The sequence below is a fragment of the Alosa alosa genome, chromosome 14 (genome assembly GCF_017589495.1).
Source record: "Alosa alosa isolate M-15738 ecotype Scorff River chromosome 14, AALO_Geno_1.1, whole genome shotgun sequence".
Taxonomy (NCBI): Eukaryota; Metazoa; Chordata; class Actinopteri; order Clupeiformes; family Clupeidae; genus Alosa; species Alosa alosa.
This window is the reverse complement of record NC_063202.1, coordinates 4,411,291-4,429,553: the sequence shown is the minus strand read 5'-3', so window position 1 is coordinate 4,429,553 and position 18,263 is coordinate 4,411,291. Positions and strand designations below refer to the sequence as shown.

Below are 18,263 nucleotides of genomic sequence, written 5' to 3'. Positions count from 1 at the left end.
TAATTGAAAATGTGCTCTAATAAAATCTGGGGAAAAAAAGTTGTTCAATACCAAATACATGTGTGATGAGAGTCTGGTGAAATGAGAGAACATACCTTGCACCGTTTCAGTGAATTCCAGAAAGATTCCATTGTGTTTACATGTGATGGCTGAAATCTACTGGGTCTCCAAAACAAAATATCTAGTGTATGAAAGTGTACTCTAGTTACATCTTTGAATGAGGAGACTCTGGGCTGGTGGTGACAAATTGGTTGTAGTATTTTAATAAATACACTGGAATTTCCAGTTTAATCACATCAAACACAAAATGTGCAATATTCGTGCAGTGTGTAACATGACGGTACAGAGAAGTGTTTACAAGTCTGTGCACTTAAACAAATGTGGCCACTACATAATAAGCCCTGCGCCTTACTAAGGCACACGACACGATATTTTGCTCTCTACCCCTGAGCCCAGTACGCTTCAATTTACAAACAGGTACTACAAAAAACAAATAAGCTAAAACAAAATCACAGCCATGAGGGAGCTATGGAAAGCACTTGCTTTTTTAGCTGTTTTTGCACCTAGCTGCAGCAGTAACAGGCTTGCTTGGATGAGTCACAGTCAACCTACGTACATGTATATGCCAATGTTAAAGTCCACCAAGGTTGCTCTTGAGAAGTAAACGGTCCCGTTTTTTTTTTTTTTCTCGATTATCTTTCAGCATACTAGATAGGTGTGCACGGCACAGTCAGAATCAAGTAAAATCTAATGCCTTGAAAGAGGTCAGAACACTGTACTGAGTGTACAATACATATAAAAGGCTGCCCTGTACAGCTGCTGCTACAGTATACTGTAAATATCACGAGGAGACACAAGTCAATGGCACTTGTTGGTGTTTGAGACAATCTTGATAACATCTGCCACGTCTTTTATATGTGGCAAAATAAATTTAAATTTTAGTCATGAGTCATCCTTGGTGCCCTTTACTGCTGTTCACAATACTAAGGCTTGAAACAATGTACTCCTTCAAAATGGAGATATAAAGCTAATACCAGTAACATTCGTTTTCAAAGTACACACGGAAAATAAATATAAAATAAATAGTTGCATAAATATGTAGAACATGAGTGATCTTGAAATGTTGACAAAGCAGTAGCAATATTGTGGCAGGCATTTTAGGAGATACATTAAATGCAGTGCCTTTGAGAGTACATGAAAAGGAGTTGAGCGAAGGGTGTGCTCAGTCACTTTTTTTTTTTATACCAACTTGCTTTAGATATGCACAAGGTCCATCTGACAGATGAATGATTACTAATGTTAGTTCAACATTGGCATGCTTTCATACAACACAAGATGTATACTGACCCAAATACAAGGCCACCAGTTGATATGTGACTTAACGGTAGTGATATGATTCTAACTCCTTTTGAGTTATGGGCCCCAAGAATTCTCATTTAAAATCAAATTGAATAATTCATAGAGGACATAACTTGCATTGTGTTCTCTACACTTGTTCTTAAATTTACTCCATTGTTATTATGTGCCATTTAGATATATGGAATATCTAAGAAATGGACAATTATAAAAACTGCTGATGGCTTTGCCCAGTAGGTTGTGCATTTATCGTAAGTAAGGCTAATCATAGTTCCCTCATAATTATAGTAAATGGATTGGCTATGGAATACTATCTTTGTAATATGATAATGATATGACCCTAAAGAGAGTTTAGGATTATCATTGTAAGAAAAAGTTTCTGGACCCTTTGGACACACCAGGATTTTATCCATGATATATCTTTCATTTAAAATGCAGTAATAAACAGTCTGATTAAGAACACAGTAGGATAGGTAATTGTAAAGGTTTTAGAAACTTTTTCTTGCAACAGTGTTGGTAAACATGATAATATAGTGGTATATGATTATGCCATGTAGGTCTCTGTAAGTCAGAAACCAATAGGCTACTTCTGATGACATCTATGATATCATAGTATGTGTATAGTGAAGATGTAGATATTTGTCAATGGCCCCGTTCCAGGCATCCTGGTCCTCTGTAAAAACCTTGGCCCCTGTCATCACCAACAGTCCATGGTTCTGAGGCCTTGGAAAAAGACCTAAGGTACGAGATTTTGGAGCTCTGCATCATCCAGCTCGTTGACTTCAACAATGTAGTCGAGGTGTTGAAGGTACCGCACCTCATCCTGCATAAAGTGAGGAATTCTGGTCCTGTGGAGGACCGCCATATGTCGGAGCCTCTCCACGTCCTCATAAGATACCTGTGAAGACATTTAAAAAAGCATCAGCAACCATATCAAGGCCAGCATAGTACCGTCAGGATACCGTAATTCACAGAGGACCTGACCTTGCCAAGAGAGGTCAACATCTTGAAATCGATGTTTCTCCTGTGTCGCAAAATCCTGAGGATTCCATCAAGATATACCTGATCCTTACTGAAGCAGCCTGTACAAACCAAAAACACATGTTAAGACTTAAATTGACCTTTCATCTGGGTAAACTATTTTTAAATGGCTCAGTTCATTTAAACAAGGTATGGCTTCAATTCCTGTAATCACTAATGGTATATTCACTAAATCACATGTTGCTTATTTGCAAATGAACTGGATGCTAACCTAACATACGGCATGTTCACAGACCTGGTTTGGAGGTATCAGTTTGTCCCCTCTTGGCACGGAGGCAGTACTCCCAGCGCACTGCGGGGTTCTGGACGAAGCGGGCTATGTGGCTGAAGAGCTGACTGAAGCTCATGTTGGCAGCGTGGTGCACCGTGTAGTAAAGCAGAGCGGCACGCCACAGGTAGGGCTGTTTCCTTAGCAACACGCTGTGTAAACTGGCAAGGCCCTCCTCGGTGGGGTTGGCAGGCTTCAGGCCAAACTTCTTCCTGCCCGCGGCGCTACTCCAAGGCTGGAGATTGTTGTTCACACCTCGCAAGTAGTGAGTGCCTAACAAAGATAATCCGTATTGTACCAAGCATAAATAAGACCTAGAAGTGAACCCATCTTAACACCTCCAACAGACCAATACTCTGAATGGCACAAAGACCTGGGGATATATACCACACTAATTTACTGCAATAACTTTTCTGGCATTAAAGGATGGCTTAAGCAGATTAAGGGGGATAAAGCTCAAACATATCCCGTCTACTAGTAAGCATTCACAGGGACTGAGATCCATATTTGGAGAAATTCACACTGGGTATTACTATGTAACAGTATAGAACTTCACTACATTTCCCCCTTAATGAATCTGAGGAACTGCAATTGATGATCCCTTTCAAATAATGCCTTGTCACCATTTCTTTTTTTGCCTTAAGACTGGGTGAGTTATATTGGTTTACCAATGAAAACTACAATAATACATTTGACATGGTCTTCTTGCAATATTCTCTATGAGGATATATACTCTATGTATTCTATATTGCAAGAGTATGGGCCTTTCCGAAACTAGTACCTACCCACTCCCCCTTACAGAGTGCACTAGGGTGGGAATCACCCTCACAGCTAAATCAAGCTCCCTTGATTAGCTCGTAGGGTATAATATCGCACTCAGTTTTGGGACGAACTTCACTCTCCCTAGCGGAAACAGGTTGTAACGGAACCATGGATTTGTTTACAGGGGTACTCAGGGTATAAAACATCCTCCATGACATGCCACATTAATTGACACAATTGACCCTCGACAAGTCACCCTTGGTGTTCACTCGGCATTGGAGGGTTTATAACATTCTACCACTTAACAGTAATTAGTTTTGGATAGCCCTTAATAATAAGCCTCCTCCTGAATGCGCAAACAGAGTGCAAGGGGCTAGAGAGTGGCCGAAATCACTAGTTTCGGAAAGGGCCTCTGGCCAGGTTCTGGTGGCATGGCGATGGCCAACAATGAAATAGTTGAATAATTACCCTGTTATTACTGACATAAAGTAATTTTTGACCATAGGCCGTAGCATACCAATCTCATGCCTGAGCATTCCCTCTAGCCAATGCTGACGAGCTCCCTGCAGGTTGATGGTCAGTGTTGGTCGACAGCGCTCCACCATCATCACTGCTTGGGACAGCAGCTCATCAGAGAGGCACACCACCACCTAGATGGACACAGAACAACTAAGGTCACAGGAGAAAACTACAAAAAGAAACATCTAAACGCAAAAATACAAACAAAAACAAACATCCACCTCTCCCACACAGCCCTCCTTTTGCAAGTATTTGCGTGCCGATGCCCACACGCGGCTTTTAGGAAGCACACTTCCCCCTGTGATTTCTTCAAAGTTCTCATATGTGCCAAACTTCCTCAGAACACATTCCATGATGCCTATAGCCTGTAATAGAAGGACAGTTAATTATAAAAATCACCTGATTAATAATCACCGCATTTTTTCTCCTCAAACAAGGACACATGCACTACATTTTTTTTTGTTCTCTTCTCCTGTTTAGCCCTTTAGTTAATTATCATGTTGATATTCGATGCAACGCACCTGGGAAAGGAAAAGACCAGAACCTTCCTTGTACTTTTCCAGGACGCTCACTGGTTCTGGTGAAACATACTCAAACTGAGGCTCGTACTGGTAGTCTGACTCAAAAAAAGTCTGGCGCTCCTGCTCCAGATTGATCGGCCGCAGGGCCACCAGCAGACAGGGCACCCTGGGTGAGGGGGCTGGGGGAATTGGTTTGAGGCTGCCTAGCTTGGCAATATGGGGCAGGGAGGTGGCTGAGCGAATGCGCCCCTTGCTGGGCCTCGGGGTCACGCTGGCATTCATGGTGCAGGTGCTTTCGCTGCGGCGCATCCAGCCCCCCTCTGGCCCCAGGCTGGGGCTTGTTAGGCTGCGCATGGGTGGAGAGGGGGCTCCACTCCGCCATGGTGGCTGCAGGATCTTCCTCTCAGTGGTCTGGCTGGTCCTCAGCCGTTGTGGGGTGACTTCCAGACTCAGGGGCCTCCGCCCACTAGCTCTCCGACCCGTTGCCTGCGCGACTTCCCCTGTGCCCCGACGAACCACAGTTTCCCCGGCAACGGCCTTGTGGTCTGTGTCTGTGGAGATGCCCGCACCGGAGCAAGCCTTGGGCTGCAGCCCATTGTGGGAGAGACGGTCCCTCTGGCCGATGCTGCTGGTTCTAGCTCGGGTCCTGACGGGTTTGGCTCTGTCAGACTGGGCCTCAGGACCTATCCCATCGGTGCTGTTCCTGACTGCACCCATGCCCTCTGTCTGCTCCATGCAATTATCACCTAGGTCCAGCACCATTGCAACATCAACAGCTCATGTAGTGGATGCTGCACACCTGAAAAGGGGGAGTTGTATTAGTCCATCGGATTGTCTCTTAAAACAGCAAAAGTCGGGCATTATTTGTATCTGAGGTAAATGTAAAACATTGACATGACAACAAGCCAGTCTGTTTAGCACATTAAGAAATCCTAATCTAAATATCTATCTACAAAAAATATCTAAAAATGTTACTGTGTGCTGTAGGCTACACCTTATAGTTAGCCTATAGTTATATTGAACTAATATAATATTCTAAATCCAGAACTACCGAAATGAGGCTTTATATTTTCAAACCGTGCGTGTTTTCAAGGTGTATTTGGTCAGCATACAGTTGGCCTGTATCCATGTCAACGTGACACTTGTCGACTCCGTTGGCTACATTTGTATCAGAGTTTATAACTGCACGCAACCGAATACAAACTGTTGCATTTACACTACAAGCAACATTGTTTTCATTATGCATACATATGAGCCTAAACAAGCAACAGTCTATGTCATGATGTGTATGATCCACGCGGTTGATGTGAAAAGGGCGAGGTAAGCAATGCAGAATTTCAAATTGCCAAACAGCTAGCCAGCAACATCAAAGAGTAGGCTATAGCCCTTTGACAACGCTGCCTGTGTAGGTCGACACTGCATTTACATGATTTAGTCCCTATGTAACAAGTTCCAAATTCCATTAAATACAGGATTAATTAAATTAGTTGGAGATTTAGGTGAACAATAAGGAACGTCTGCTCGAATGAAGGCTCCTGTCTAAGCAACAATTGAAGTAGCCAATGCTCTCGTATATGACGTGAGTATCAGGTTGTAAAACTAACCAAAATAGGTTGGAATCAATGTTTATAACGCCCATGTAGAAGAAAGCAATTACTTACTATGCAGCGTTCTCGAGAATGAGCGACTCGATGTGTGTGTTCATTCATAGTGTCCCATTACTATTGCCTGGTCTTCTGTACAAATGGTGGTTAGACTTCCGGTGGATGGATCCGCTGAATATTTGGCAGCTAACGGTACATTTACGATAGGCGTCTATGGTAGGCGGTAGGCATCCGAATACGGGAATACGTTGTTGGAAAGTGACGCGTAGTGCGGCCCGGCGCAGCAAAATGACCTATTGCGCAGAAACGTTTGCTGCGTATGCACGCTCAATTTCACCGACACACAGACCTTAAAGGCCTAATTCATGTTTTAAAATATATTTGCCGGCGGCCCCGTTTCATTCAAAGACTAGCCTACTTTAATAGCCTACCTCACAAAGCCACTTATCTGTCCGTAAACAGAGTAGCTGAAAAGCCTATCATATTTCAATTACTTGCACTGTGAATCAGATCATGAAGTCTGATTCTGACAACATCACATGATTCTATTTTTCGTCACAGATACATGTGACAGAAATGAGTCTGTTGAGATGGCCATCAATCAGGAAAATCTTTAAAATCCACTTCTCCTTTCCTTTCTTCAGGAAACAGGACTGAGACTGAGAAGGAGTTTCTGCCCTCAGGCCACAAGGGTCAGGATCAGTAACACCTTAAATTAACATTCATCACTCAGACCTGGCAGCTTTTTGCACTTTTATATTATTCAGGGTTCCCACGGGTCATTAGCCTGGCGGGCCATCCTATGGGAATGACCCATATATTTCCACACAAAATTGGTGTACATCTGGTCATTAGCTTTACTGCTTGCTTCAGTAGCCCAACTTTGTTTATTCAATGCCCATTTATTCATGATTCTTGAACGCTATATGCGGTTGCTCTGCAATCATTGGTCGGTATATTGTACCATTCATTATATAGTAAGTCATGGAAATTCAGTCATGGAATTTTACATTTGATTTAGAGTGGGAACCCTGATTATTACTTAAACATATTTAAGTAGACGTATATTTTTAATTTCTGCACAGTTAGTTGTTGCTGCAACCTATAGGCCTATGAGTGATTTATCTTGATCTTAATTGTTGCATTAGCATGCACTTACCTGTTGTCTGCTTGTGTTCAATGTCAGTGAATTTTATTTATTTATTTATTTATTCTTCATTTGATCTTTTAATAACTAGGCCTATACTGCACCTCGTTTTTTAGCTACACCAAGAAAAAATCCTTCTCCCTGTGTTTGATGGATAAAGATTCTAGTTCACATTAGGTGTAGGCTACATTTTAAAGAAGGGCTACCCATAACAACACAACAGATACTCTGCACTTTGAAGGGAACTGTTCTCTTACAGGTGCATCTCAAACAATTTGAATATCATGGGAAAAGTCAATTGCCCTGCCCAGACTGAGAGATTAAAGGCTTAAGAAATTGTTTTGACACAATTACCTGATTAGAGCTCTTCTCAGGTCGACATCTCTGTTTTAAATATGTTATTCTAATATTCCGAGATACTGAATTTTTGATTTCCATGAGCTGTAAACCATAATTAAGATTAGAATGATCAAAATGAAAACAAAAAAGGCTTGAAATATTTCACTTTGTGTGTAATGGATCTAGATTATGAAAGTTTTACTTTTCACTTTTCCATGATATTCTAAATTTTTAAATGCACCTTTATGTTTACCGGTGCTGCTAAGAGTAGTTATTTCCAGTTCAGAAGTCTGACCACAGCAATAGATGAACATAATCTGACAGATCTTTATTGGTTGGATATATATATATATATATATTCATTATAGATAAAATATTTTGTTGTTAAATATTATAGTAAATGAAGACCACGAAATATCAAACAAAATATTTTTACATCATTGATGAGACATAAAAAGCACTTCCAACCAAAAATACAAATTATTTACACACACAAACAACTCTTCTTTCAAACCTCTACATAACAGAATGTCAATGTGCACAAATTCAAAACACACAAACGAGGCAGCAATAACTGGTGCATCCACATTCTCTATCTTTATGGTCACCATTGTGTCATCCTTTTCGCATAACACATTTGCTTATCATTATTGAGTTGGAGAAAGGGGTGATGGGGGAGTCTGTAGGAGTAGTCAAGGTGTTTTAAAAGCCAAAAGTGTTCTCGCCGCTATAAGCCACGTATAAAAAACCATCCTCGTCTTTCTCCTTCTCGTACAGCTGTCCCATTGTTATGCTGAAAGAAAACACAACATAGATTGTCAAATGATTTCATACTTATCAACAATTTCAAGCAAACTTTTATTTTAGCTATTTTGGTGTAGACTGAGGTCTGACCTGGACTGAGGCACCGTCTTGTCAACAAACAGGAAAATGGCTTTTTCTGATGGCAGCTGGATTCGTTTTCGAATGATCCACATGAATTGAGCCACGGTGATGTCCGAGGGAACCAGGTACTTCCGTTTATCAATATCCACTATTTGTGATCCTGATACTTTTTCGACTATTACCTGAAAAACAGGGTACGGGACATTTAACACACAAAATGGCGGAGGAGATACAAGAACAAATCATTTGTACCAGAATGGGTAGGTCTAATACTCACTGGAACCCTGTCTGGGTATTTGTTGCGAATTTTGGCTGACTCTACACATCGATGTTCTGTGGAAAGACAGAGAGTAATGGCAGCAGGTTATAAGAGACCTGGTCCTGTGGGAAAACGCACATCTGAACTAAAAGTAGTGCTGACTTGTTATTGTATCACGACTCCAGGTCTGAGTAGGGTCTTGTGTATTTGATCAGAATTGACAGTATGAATATGGCCAAAGCTAATACAACTGATAGAACCAGTTAATCAAACTTAAGACAGACTCTAAAATAACAAAACTTAAAACTAAACACCACTATAGTGGCATACCTCTTCCTCTGCAGCTCTAAGGCATACTACACGGATGATTAGCCTGACAAACCAAACTGAGGTTTGTTGTTGCAGGGCAATGTGATAGGCCTGTAGCAAGTTGTTGCCAACATGATGACTTAGCGTTTTAAAAGTTGAGAAACTGTTTATGGGATGGGATGATCATAAGACTTAAGCGTTAGTTGAAGGCCTGTGCCTACTTGAGGAATGACCTCCAAAATATAGAAGATTACGTGCAGTCAAAACATGGTGACATTATCAAATCGAAAGTAACTAGTTTAAACACAGTGCTGCTATCGTTTTCATTTTTATTTCAACCTCTGGGTGAACTCGAAGTAGAAAACTGGAGTCGACTGACATTTTAAATTAGGCCTATGCTATTACACTTTACACTGATATGACAGCCTATATAAGGGCTGCAAAACTGAGTGCTCTTACAAGCAAAACAACATTCGTTTAGGCTATCAGAGTTGAAAGGTTATGTTCCTTTCGCGTCACGCGTGTGTTTTGTCAACACCAGACTCACTTTTATAATCTTACATTTGTTATAGGCTTCTGACCGAGGTTACTTCGGTGGTTTCCATTAATAAAAAAATCAATTTGCGCACGGCGCTAATCGCACGCTATGTAAAATTATAATGTAACCCCAACTATCTATCTGGCCGAATGCTATTACAGTTAGCCAGAGTTCACGGAGGAACAGTCAGATGTTCTGTCAAGGTCTAGAAACCCACTCGTAAACTGCTTGCCAAATCCAAATTCTGATTGATTTGTTAACATGTTGGCTATATAGGCTGCAGCCCAAATCGTATATTTCAGAAATGTAGCCTATATGAACAATCATAAAATAATTAGTGCAGAGCTCACCAAGAGAATGATCCTCTTTAAACATCCATTTCATTTTTGCTGCTTTCCCTCTATGACGCGATATTCAGATAAAAAAAGTAAATTCCCGTAGGCCTAAATAAGAGCTAGTATTACTTCACTCGATACAAAGTAAGAACGTCGACATAAACAAGGTAGCAAAACAGGCCTCCTTGATACAGTTCAACCCAGAATGATACGTCATAATAGGAGCATACCATTCTCCCAAAGTAGGAGAGCGTTTCTTCAGACGCATTATGTAAACCTTAAAACTACGTGGTTAAGGATTGCTTAAATCTAAGCAATAAATGTAGTCTAAAACCACTCTTTATTTATTACTGTTCACCAAAACAGTCATTTATGCAAAATGAGTCAACATCGTCGACAAGTGGTCAGCAATCACCACCTAACCAATTGCAGTGAGTACAGGCTAACTATGTTATGATATGGCAATATTTGGATAAATAGGTGTTCTGTGACAAATGGATATCAAATGCTGCTCATCCTTTATTACTCATTTAACCAGAGGTATTGCATGCAATGTTAGATAGTAAAGGGACTCGATATAAACTTTAAAGACACGCACACACACACACACACACACACACACACACACACACACACACACACACAGGGCTGTAACAGTATTAAATAACATTTCAATAATTTGGAACACTAGAGGATTAGAATGTTTGAAAACATGTATAAATTGGACTGATTTGAACACTAAATATACATAGCCTATACATTGTATATAATAATATACAATATTATATTATATAATATGAATTATATTGATATATAAACAACTGATATAAACTTAGAAAATACTGAATTTCTGATATTCATGACAGCGCACATTATGCAGATTATAGCCTAGGTACTATTATTACAGCTTAAGCTGACAGCAGCTCTGGTTGAAGCCTGGAAATATTGTAAATAAAGTAGGCCTAGCCGTGTTGGCTAGCTTATTATGGTCTACTGGTTGGACTGTTCCAAGGTAATACTTGTTCTCCTTGGGACAGGCCCTTTTGAGTCTTGGAATACATTGGTATTAAGATGATCAGTCAACTTGAATGCAAGAGTTTTAAACAAATTTGTGCTAACAGTGGCGTTGAACTGGGGGTAAAAATGGGACTGATTACCGGGCCCCAAGGGGGAGAGGGCCCTTGAAAAGTCTGGAATATATGCATGAGGGGGGGACATGGGGGCCCATCAGGATTGTGCTACGCCCCTGCGTGCTAATGATGCTTAGCGGATCTAATAACAATTTAGCTAGTTGTCTTCTATGCGAAAGCTTTCATGATTGTGAATGTTTTAATTGGATTAAATGTGCATGCTGAGGGGTGGCGCCGGGTGACACAGGCCACCCTTGAGATTCGATTGGCCACCCCAGGTGCCACCCCAAATCCTTGTCTATGATTGGCCATTAACATGGTGTAAGGCGGGACCTTTCTTGATGCACTTGCAGCAGTGTGAAGTGTCAGATGTCAGAAATGTAAGTGGCAAACACGCTTGCCTTTATTGGCCTGCGGCACAATTGAACTGCAGAACGAAAGGTTTCCCCGATCAGGAAATACTCCTTAATACGCAACTTTGTGTAGGCTTAACAGAGGTAGCCTAAATATCGTGCCTATGACAGCTTTAAAAAAACAAACATTTATTTCACTTGTCAAATTGGATCAAAACTAACATAAACACAAAACAAACACAAAACAATCAGTACTACCTAGCTTGAGTTGCTGCAGCCAACAGCCAGGGATAGGCAGTATGTCTGATACATGTATGTAAAATACAAAATAGTATGTTGTCATTTTTATTTTATTTAGTTGGAAAAAAATGGCATCATATTTTGTATTAAAATACTTTATAGGTTTGTAGTTTAAAAATAGTGCCAAATTCTTTTGGTAAAACCAATAACCTACTTTTGGTGATGCGATTATAAAAGTGCAAAACAATGAATGCAGCACTGGTGCTGACTTGTAATTTGCCCAGAGTTGTGATCAGAATACTGAGATTCAGGTAGATAAGTTAAGATAAGAACTTTATCCAATTCAAACACATGGAACCGGTTATGTGGTTGCCCTGCAAGAAGTTGCACCATGTGCAATGTGTACAATGTTTGCTCACATCCACAATACACTCCTTCATACCAACCTCAAGTTTCTTGAGAACTTTAAAGTAATGATTAATCTGATGATCTGATGATTAATCATCTAATCGGAAGACATGGAACCGGTTATGGTTGCCCTGCAACAAGTTACCCCACGTGAAAATTTAATTAATAATTTGCCCAGACCTGTTGTGATCATAATATTGAGATTCAGGAAGATGAAATTGCTCACATACACAATACACTCCTTCATACCAACCTCAAGTTTCTTGAGAAAATAAACAAATAGACAAAAAAGCAGGTCAAATTATTGTAACAGCTACAAAATAAAATATTTTTATAAAAATATAATACAATTGATTATATTTTAATGTCCCCATGATGGAATTTGTTTTAGAACAGCATAGCCCAGTGACAGACAACTTAGATAATTAACTTTAATATGTTTGTATTACATTTTATTTAAATACAAAGACATTTTATATGAGAGTAAGGTATTTGTGTTTTTTTGTCCTTCAATTTATGAGTATGGTGTTTGCATCTGGTTTCCCTAATGTATTTGTGCTAATTTCACATCTTGAGCCTGAGAGAGAGAGAGAGAGAGTAGGGCAAGGAGAGGGGGTTTAAGGTACTTCTATATGGTAAGGTTGCACACATAGCTCTACAGTGAAAGCTACTAGAGCTATGAAATTCTGTTGTTTTGTTTTTTTGGACAACGTACCGGAGACGTGTGTTGCTTAGGCGGCCGCCTAAGCTGCCAAGTGCTACCGGAAACACTGGAAGGGGTGTGTCGCAATACTGCCTTCTCTCACCGCGACACAGGGTCGTGGATGTGAGTGTCGTGATTTTGGTTTCGATACACATATCGTTACAGCCCACACACACACACACACACACACACACACACACACACACACACACACACACACACACATAGGTGTATGTGAGAGAATCATCAATAGTTTGTTGTATTCATGTTATTATTTAGGCTTACAAATATGCCCTGTCTAATTGTCATATTATGTCAGAATATCGGATATTTTTTTTGCAGCCTCATTCTCTGATTTGGTCTGGTTATTAGGAGGAAGTGGTTTGCCCATGTGTTGCCCTGTTGTGATGCCATAAGGAGCAACGTTAAGTTTTTCCTTAGCCTCAGAGGTCAGGCGAAACCCTCCTTGAAAGCTAAGATCGAAGAGTGCACAGGATGCGAAGGACAGCGGTTTCTCTTCCCATATCCCCTTCAGTCTTGCTCTCCAAGCATCCAACAAGACTGTCCTTATGTTGGGGGGTGTATGTGCAATGCTCCAGAAGATCTGCGGTTGAAGAACTTGAAATCCACAGAAGTGAAGGACTCCATTCTGGAAGCATATAATAGAGACAAAGACATGACAGCCTACGGTTATCTGGCAGGTAGGCCTACGACACACATATCATGCAACATTCTAGGTCATGCTGTCATATAGATTCAGATTAGATTAGATTCAACTTTATTGTCATTGTGAAGAGTACAAATACAGAGACAACGAAATGCAGTTTGCGTCTAACCAGAAAAAAAAAAAAAAAAGAAAAAAAAAAAAGTGCTATGTGATCTACAGTATGGACAGGTGGTGCAGTATAAACAGTATATGTTATATAGTGCAGTGTAGACTATTCACCTGATTCCTTAAACTGGAAATCCATCTGGTTTTCATCTTCCTTTCCTTCTGTTTATACACATTATAACTTAGTGTAGTCTCAGCAGGCTAACTATATGCGTCAACTTATATTTACCGTATTTCGAAATATTGACAATTCTGCACTCTATATGGATATTCTATGACTGACAAAATGTTTGCTTTTACATTACGTAGAATACAGTACACTACCGGTCAAAAGTTTGGGGTTACTTAGACATTTCCATTCCACTCCATTATAGACAGAATACCAGCTGAGATCAGTTGCATTGTTTTTTAATCAGGGCAGCAGTTTTCAGATTACAATATGTGCTTACATAATTGCAAAAGGGTTCTCGACTGCTGTAGAAAGAAATGGCTGATCTTTAATGCAATATCTACATTGCCCATTATCAGCAACCATTGTCCATTATCATTGTCCATTATCAGCAACCATTTTGTTTACTAATCTGATATAATTTTAAAAGGCTAAGAAAACATTGGAGAACCCTTTTGCAATCATGTAAGCACATAATGTAATAGAAAAACGTATCTCTGAATACTGAGGTGTCATGGTGACACCTATTGGCCTAAGGGGCAGCCGTGGCCTACTGGTTAGCGCTTCGGACTTGTAACCGGAGGGTTGCCGGTTCGAACCCCGACCAGTAGTCTGAAGTGCCCTTGAGCAAGGCACCTAACCCCTCACTACTCCCTGAGCGCCGCTGTTGTTGCAGGCAGCTCACTGCGCCGGGATTAGTGTGTGCTTCACCTCACCGTGTGTTCACTGTGTGCTGAGTGTGTTTCACTAATTCACGGATTGGGATAAATGCAGAGACCAAATTTCCCTCACGGGATCAAAAAATTATATATACTTATACTTATATTGTTGGCTGGAGAATATCGTGGATATACTGCCATAATTTGTCATATTATTGTTTCAGATATTGTCCTCAATCACAACTATGCTGTCATCACTTATGGCAAAAGCTTCAGTGTCTTCATGACATTTACAGATTATCTTTGTTGCCTTATCGACTTTTTTGTCTTACCATATTTTGTCCTAAGACCACGGTGACTTAAAGTACACAGTCTAAGGCAATATCCACTGATGTGTTTAAACTTATTTCCGTTTGGTTACAGAGATCTAATGAAACTGTAAATCATGTTTAAAGGGGAATTTCTGCAGCAATATGGAACTTGGATAAAATACTGACCTGCAATGGCCACAGTGTTACATTTATGTCCCCACTGATGCCATCAGAGAAAAACATAGATTCCATGGCCCCGGTGGTAATAGACAACACAGCCTTCTTGTCCTTGAAAAACATGTTATCGCACCAACAGGTATTAGATGCAGTCCAAAGTAAATCTTTATCATTTGCAAATCAAGAACACACTTTCATAAGACAAACAGTCAAGCAATCAAGTTTTTAAAGATAGTATCACTTCACTTGCCCAAACAGGCCTCATCAACCCCCCTTTGCCCTCTGGGGCTAAAATACCTGAAATATCTAAAAACTTTCACAACAAGTACCTTAAAAATGCCATTGTCGTACATGTATTGGAGTGAAAAGGCAAATCCTTGTGACAAAACTCTGTCCATCCAACCTTTCATGATGGCAGGGACACTGAACCAATAGAGAGGAAACTGTGAAGACACATGGAATCAGTAGACAGGTCAAATAACTACTGCTATAGTGTTGTACTTTTAGTGTAGATACCAATATATGCACCTGAAAAAGCAAGAGAGAGAGAGCAAACCTGAAAGATGATCAACTCTGCCTCTTCCACCTTGTGTTGCTCTTCTGTAATGTCTTTAGAGAGTCGACCCTCCTGCCAAGCAGCCATCGCTTCGTCTCCATACTTGAAGTTCTCTGGTTCCTTCAGATCACCTGGCTCAGTATCAGATAGCATACATTTTAACAAGAGATTCAAATTATGTAATCTCAGTATAGTGTGCTACCTACCTACATATCTAGCCAATAGTGAATTAGAATGGTGTCTACCTGAGATATCCTTTCTGGTTGCAGAGGCCTGGAAGTCCATGGCATACAGGTCTGAGACAAGGACTTTGCAGCCCTGCTCCTTTAGTGCTTCTTCAGCGACTTTATGAGCAGCGGAGTTGAACGAAGTGGGGCTCTGATGTGCATAAACTATCAAGACAGTCTTGGCAGCTGTAATACACACACATAGGAACAGTGTGAGTACGGCAAAAGAAAGGGGGGGGGGCAAAAACAAAAAAAACAACAACTTGTCTATTCTTTTTTTTTTCCTTTTTTTTCCAAACTTTGTTTATTAAGCAAAGTGATCTCAAACAATGTTTCACATTCATGTACAGTTTTCTTTTTTTTTGAAGAACAATCAACCCCCAAACATACAAAAGAACAAACAGACATAGACAAACAAAAACCTACACATCAGACAGAAAATGCTAAATACAAGATATAACTAATAGCTAAACAACTTCATATACATAGCCACAGACAAATATAGCATATTAAACACGCTCAGTATGTCTCCTTCAGGTGTTGGAGTCTGGAATAAGTGAGACATCAGACTTGTTGACATACTCAAGGAATGGTCCCCAAAGATTCATAAACATATCACTTCTACCTGTAATTGACATTCTGATTTTTTCTAGTTTGAGAAAGTAAAGGATGTCCCTAATCCAACGGGTGTGTGAAGGTGGTATAGATGATTTCCAGTTCAAAACAATCAGTCGTCTCGCCAGTAGGGTGGCAAAAGCAAGAACATCTTTCTTAGATTTTGCAAAAGAAGCCATAGAATATGTGTCTTCAAGGAAGGGGGGATACCAAATAGCGCAGTAAGTGCATTGGGTTCAAGATTTTCACCCAGTACTTCTGACAAAGTGGCAAAAATGTCTGACCAGTAACTGTATTAAGAGGGGCAGTTCCAAAACATATGGACGAGGTTCGCCGTAGACTGCTTGCATCTATCACAAGTCGCAGTTACTCCATCATACATTCTGGCCAATCTAACTTTAGTGTAATATACACGATGTACCACTTTACATTGGATGAGAGCGTGTCGAGCACAGATAGAGGATTTATGTAAACAACTTGTCTATTCTATGGATAAATTCTAGTGCACATGTAACAATGCCACTATTTTTGCAGTTTTGATAGACATGATTAGCATGATTTAAATAGATATGCAGCTAAAGACATCTTGTTATAGGTGTAATAACAATATGAAGTAGAAAATGTTCATGATTTATATCATGGATATAACAGCAGTAGTGCATGGGAAACATCTGTGCATTGGATTCCCCTCCAGAGTATCCAAAGCAGTTAGAGGTACATCAACATTATCCTCAAAGAAGAGCGCAGTCACAGAACACTGATTTGAGATTATGTGATTTTTTGGAAGATATCTGATGCTGCTTTTGAAGAAACTATCTTTCCTTAGAACAGTAATGAAGTATACACTCAAATAAGAGAAAGACAGCCCTACAGACAATCCTAACTTGTGAACTATTGTATGTATAAATCACTTTACCAGCAGTAAACTAGTATAAAAAAAACAGTAAGAGGAGGAAAAAAGTGAAATTGGCATGAGCTATAAAGACATAGCACCGTGCACAAATTCAAGCAGTGATTTGGATTGGATTAAACCCGGTTAATGCATTATCAATGAATAATGCATGAATAGTTAATTATAGAATAGAATTAAAGTAAAAAAGAAAACATTTGAAATGCATTTATAACCTGGTACTTAACAACAAAAAAACACAGGAAGTCCCTGTTGTATTTAAGGCAGACTCACCCATTGTGTGTTTTCCGGAACAGGCTACAGTAATCCTGCAATCTCGACTGACCACTCTGGGGGAATGCCTGAGTGCTGTGCTCACAGCTCTTATACAGCCCCTGGTACCGACTTGCGTGAGAAGCATTGTGAAAGGAAGTCTGATATAGATATGGTTGATGCCGGTTCACTTGATAATGCACAGGAGAGTAACAGGAGAGCCACAGGACAGGTCTAACTACATGTTCCAAATGTTCCACACATTGGACATTCCACTTTTCTAATTGGGGGTTTGGGTTTAACTGAAAAAAAAATATTCCCTAGTGATCAGCACATTACTAGATTACTAGATTGTGTGTGAAGTACAAACCAAGTCTAGTCTGCAAAAGTGTGTTGGTACGACTTGACAAATGCATTTCTATAGGGAAGGTGTTATTGCCCTGACCCATAGGCGTGACCTAGACACCTGCTGTACCTGCAATGGTTCATTCCACACAAAGGCTTGATGATGAGACTGATAAGGAGGAATGTCATCGGTACAGTTTTGTCACGCTGGGCCAGGCGGGACGGGGACAGGCAGAAGAACTTGACAGACAATATTTAATGTACACTTCCCTATTGGTCCTTTGCCCCGCAAAACAGTTTTTCAGAACTGATGTGCAAAGCACTATATATATCTATGTAATTTTACAATTATTTTTAACCAGACATTTCTATAATTCAAAATAATTGCAAATAAATAATATTATGGACAAATTAATTAATCTTCAATGGTCTTTTTTTTTAACTTTTATTCTCTAATCTGTTAAAATAAAATGCATTGAAATTAAATTAAATT

The 18,263-nt window shown here is 40.0% G+C and overlaps 3 protein-coding genes across 3 annotated transcripts; all 3 read right to left on the bottom strand.

The window, feature by feature from the left end:
• Positions 1 to 240: 240 nt before the first annotated feature.
• kiaa0895l (uncharacterized protein KIAA0895-like) lies at positions 241 to 6,368 on the bottom strand. The gene is made up of 7 exons (XM_048263518.1): positions 6,129 to 6,368; positions 4,468 to 5,266; positions 4,168 to 4,311; positions 3,945 to 4,077; positions 2,633 to 2,938; positions 2,341 to 2,438; positions 241 to 2,254 (listed from the first exon to the last, which is right to left on the bottom strand). The coding sequence occupies exons 2-7, from the start codon at positions 5,227 to 5,229 to the stop codon at positions 2,093 to 2,095; spliced, it is 1,605 nt and encodes a 534-aa protein (XP_048119475.1). The 5' UTR covers positions 5,230 to 5,266; positions 6,129 to 6,368; the 3' UTR covers positions 241 to 2,092.
• A 1,496-nt stretch (positions 6,369 to 7,864) lies between these two features.
• LOC125307506 (gamma-aminobutyric acid receptor-associated protein-like 2) lies at positions 7,865 to 10,083 on the bottom strand. The gene is made up of 4 exons (XM_048263522.1): positions 9,899 to 10,083; positions 8,720 to 8,775; positions 8,452 to 8,624; positions 7,865 to 8,350 (listed from the first exon to the last, which is right to left on the bottom strand). Exons 1-4 carry the CDS (start codon positions 9,930 to 9,932, stop codon positions 8,260 to 8,262), a joined length of 354 nt encoding a protein of 117 aa, XP_048119479.1. The 5' UTR covers positions 9,933 to 10,083; the 3' UTR covers positions 7,865 to 8,259.
• Positions 10,084 to 12,967: 2,884 nt separating this feature from the next.
• nqo1 (NAD(P)H dehydrogenase, quinone 1) lies at positions 12,968 to 17,847 on the bottom strand. The gene is made up of 6 exons (XM_048263062.1): positions 17,447 to 17,847; positions 15,667 to 15,834; positions 15,422 to 15,552; positions 15,195 to 15,308; positions 14,875 to 14,976; positions 12,968 to 13,366 (listed from the first exon to the last, which is right to left on the bottom strand). Exons 1-6 carry the CDS (start codon positions 17,571 to 17,573, stop codon positions 13,028 to 13,030), a joined length of 981 nt encoding a protein of 326 aa, XP_048119019.1. The 5' UTR covers positions 17,574 to 17,847; the 3' UTR covers positions 12,968 to 13,027.
• Between the last annotated feature and the right edge of the window lie 416 nt (positions 17,848 to 18,263).

Bases quoted from the DNA above. Each gene is read 5' to 3' on its own strand.
- kiaa0895l (XM_048263518.1), bottom strand. From the start codon at position 5,229: ATGGTGCTGGACCTAGGTGATAATTGCATGGAGCAGACAGAGGGCATG. The intron at 4,312-4,467 runs GTGCGTTGCATC...CTTCTATTACAG, and splicing joins CTGGTCTTTTCCTTTCCCAG to GCTATAGGCATCATGGAATG. The intron at 2,939-3,944 runs GTATGCTACGGC...TATCTTTGTTAG, and splicing joins AATGCTCAGGCATGAGATTG to GCACTCACTACTTGCGAGGT.
- LOC125307506 (XM_048263522.1), bottom strand. From the start codon at position 9,932: ATGAAATGGATGTTTAAAGAGGATCATTCTCTTG. The intron at 8,776-9,898 runs GTGAGCTCTGCA...GTCTTTCCACAG, and splicing joins TAAAGAGGATCATTCTCTTG to AACATCGATGTGTAGAGTCA. The intron at 8,351-8,451 runs GTCAGACCTCAG...GTTTTCTTTCAG, and splicing joins AAGACGGTGCCTCAGTCCAG to CATAACAATGGGACAGCTGT.
- nqo1 (XM_048263062.1), bottom strand. From the start codon at position 17,573: ATGCTTCTCACGCAAGTCGGTACCAGGGGCTGTATAAGAGCTGTGAGC. The intron at 15,309-15,421 runs GTTTGCTCTCTC...GTGTCTTCACAG, and splicing joins CAGAGTTGATCATCTTTCAG to TTTCCTCTCTATTGGTTCAG. The intron at 14,977-15,194 runs GTACTTGTTGTG...ATGTTTTTCAAG, and splicing joins ACGACAATGGCATTTTTAAG to GACAAGAAGGCTGTGTTGTC.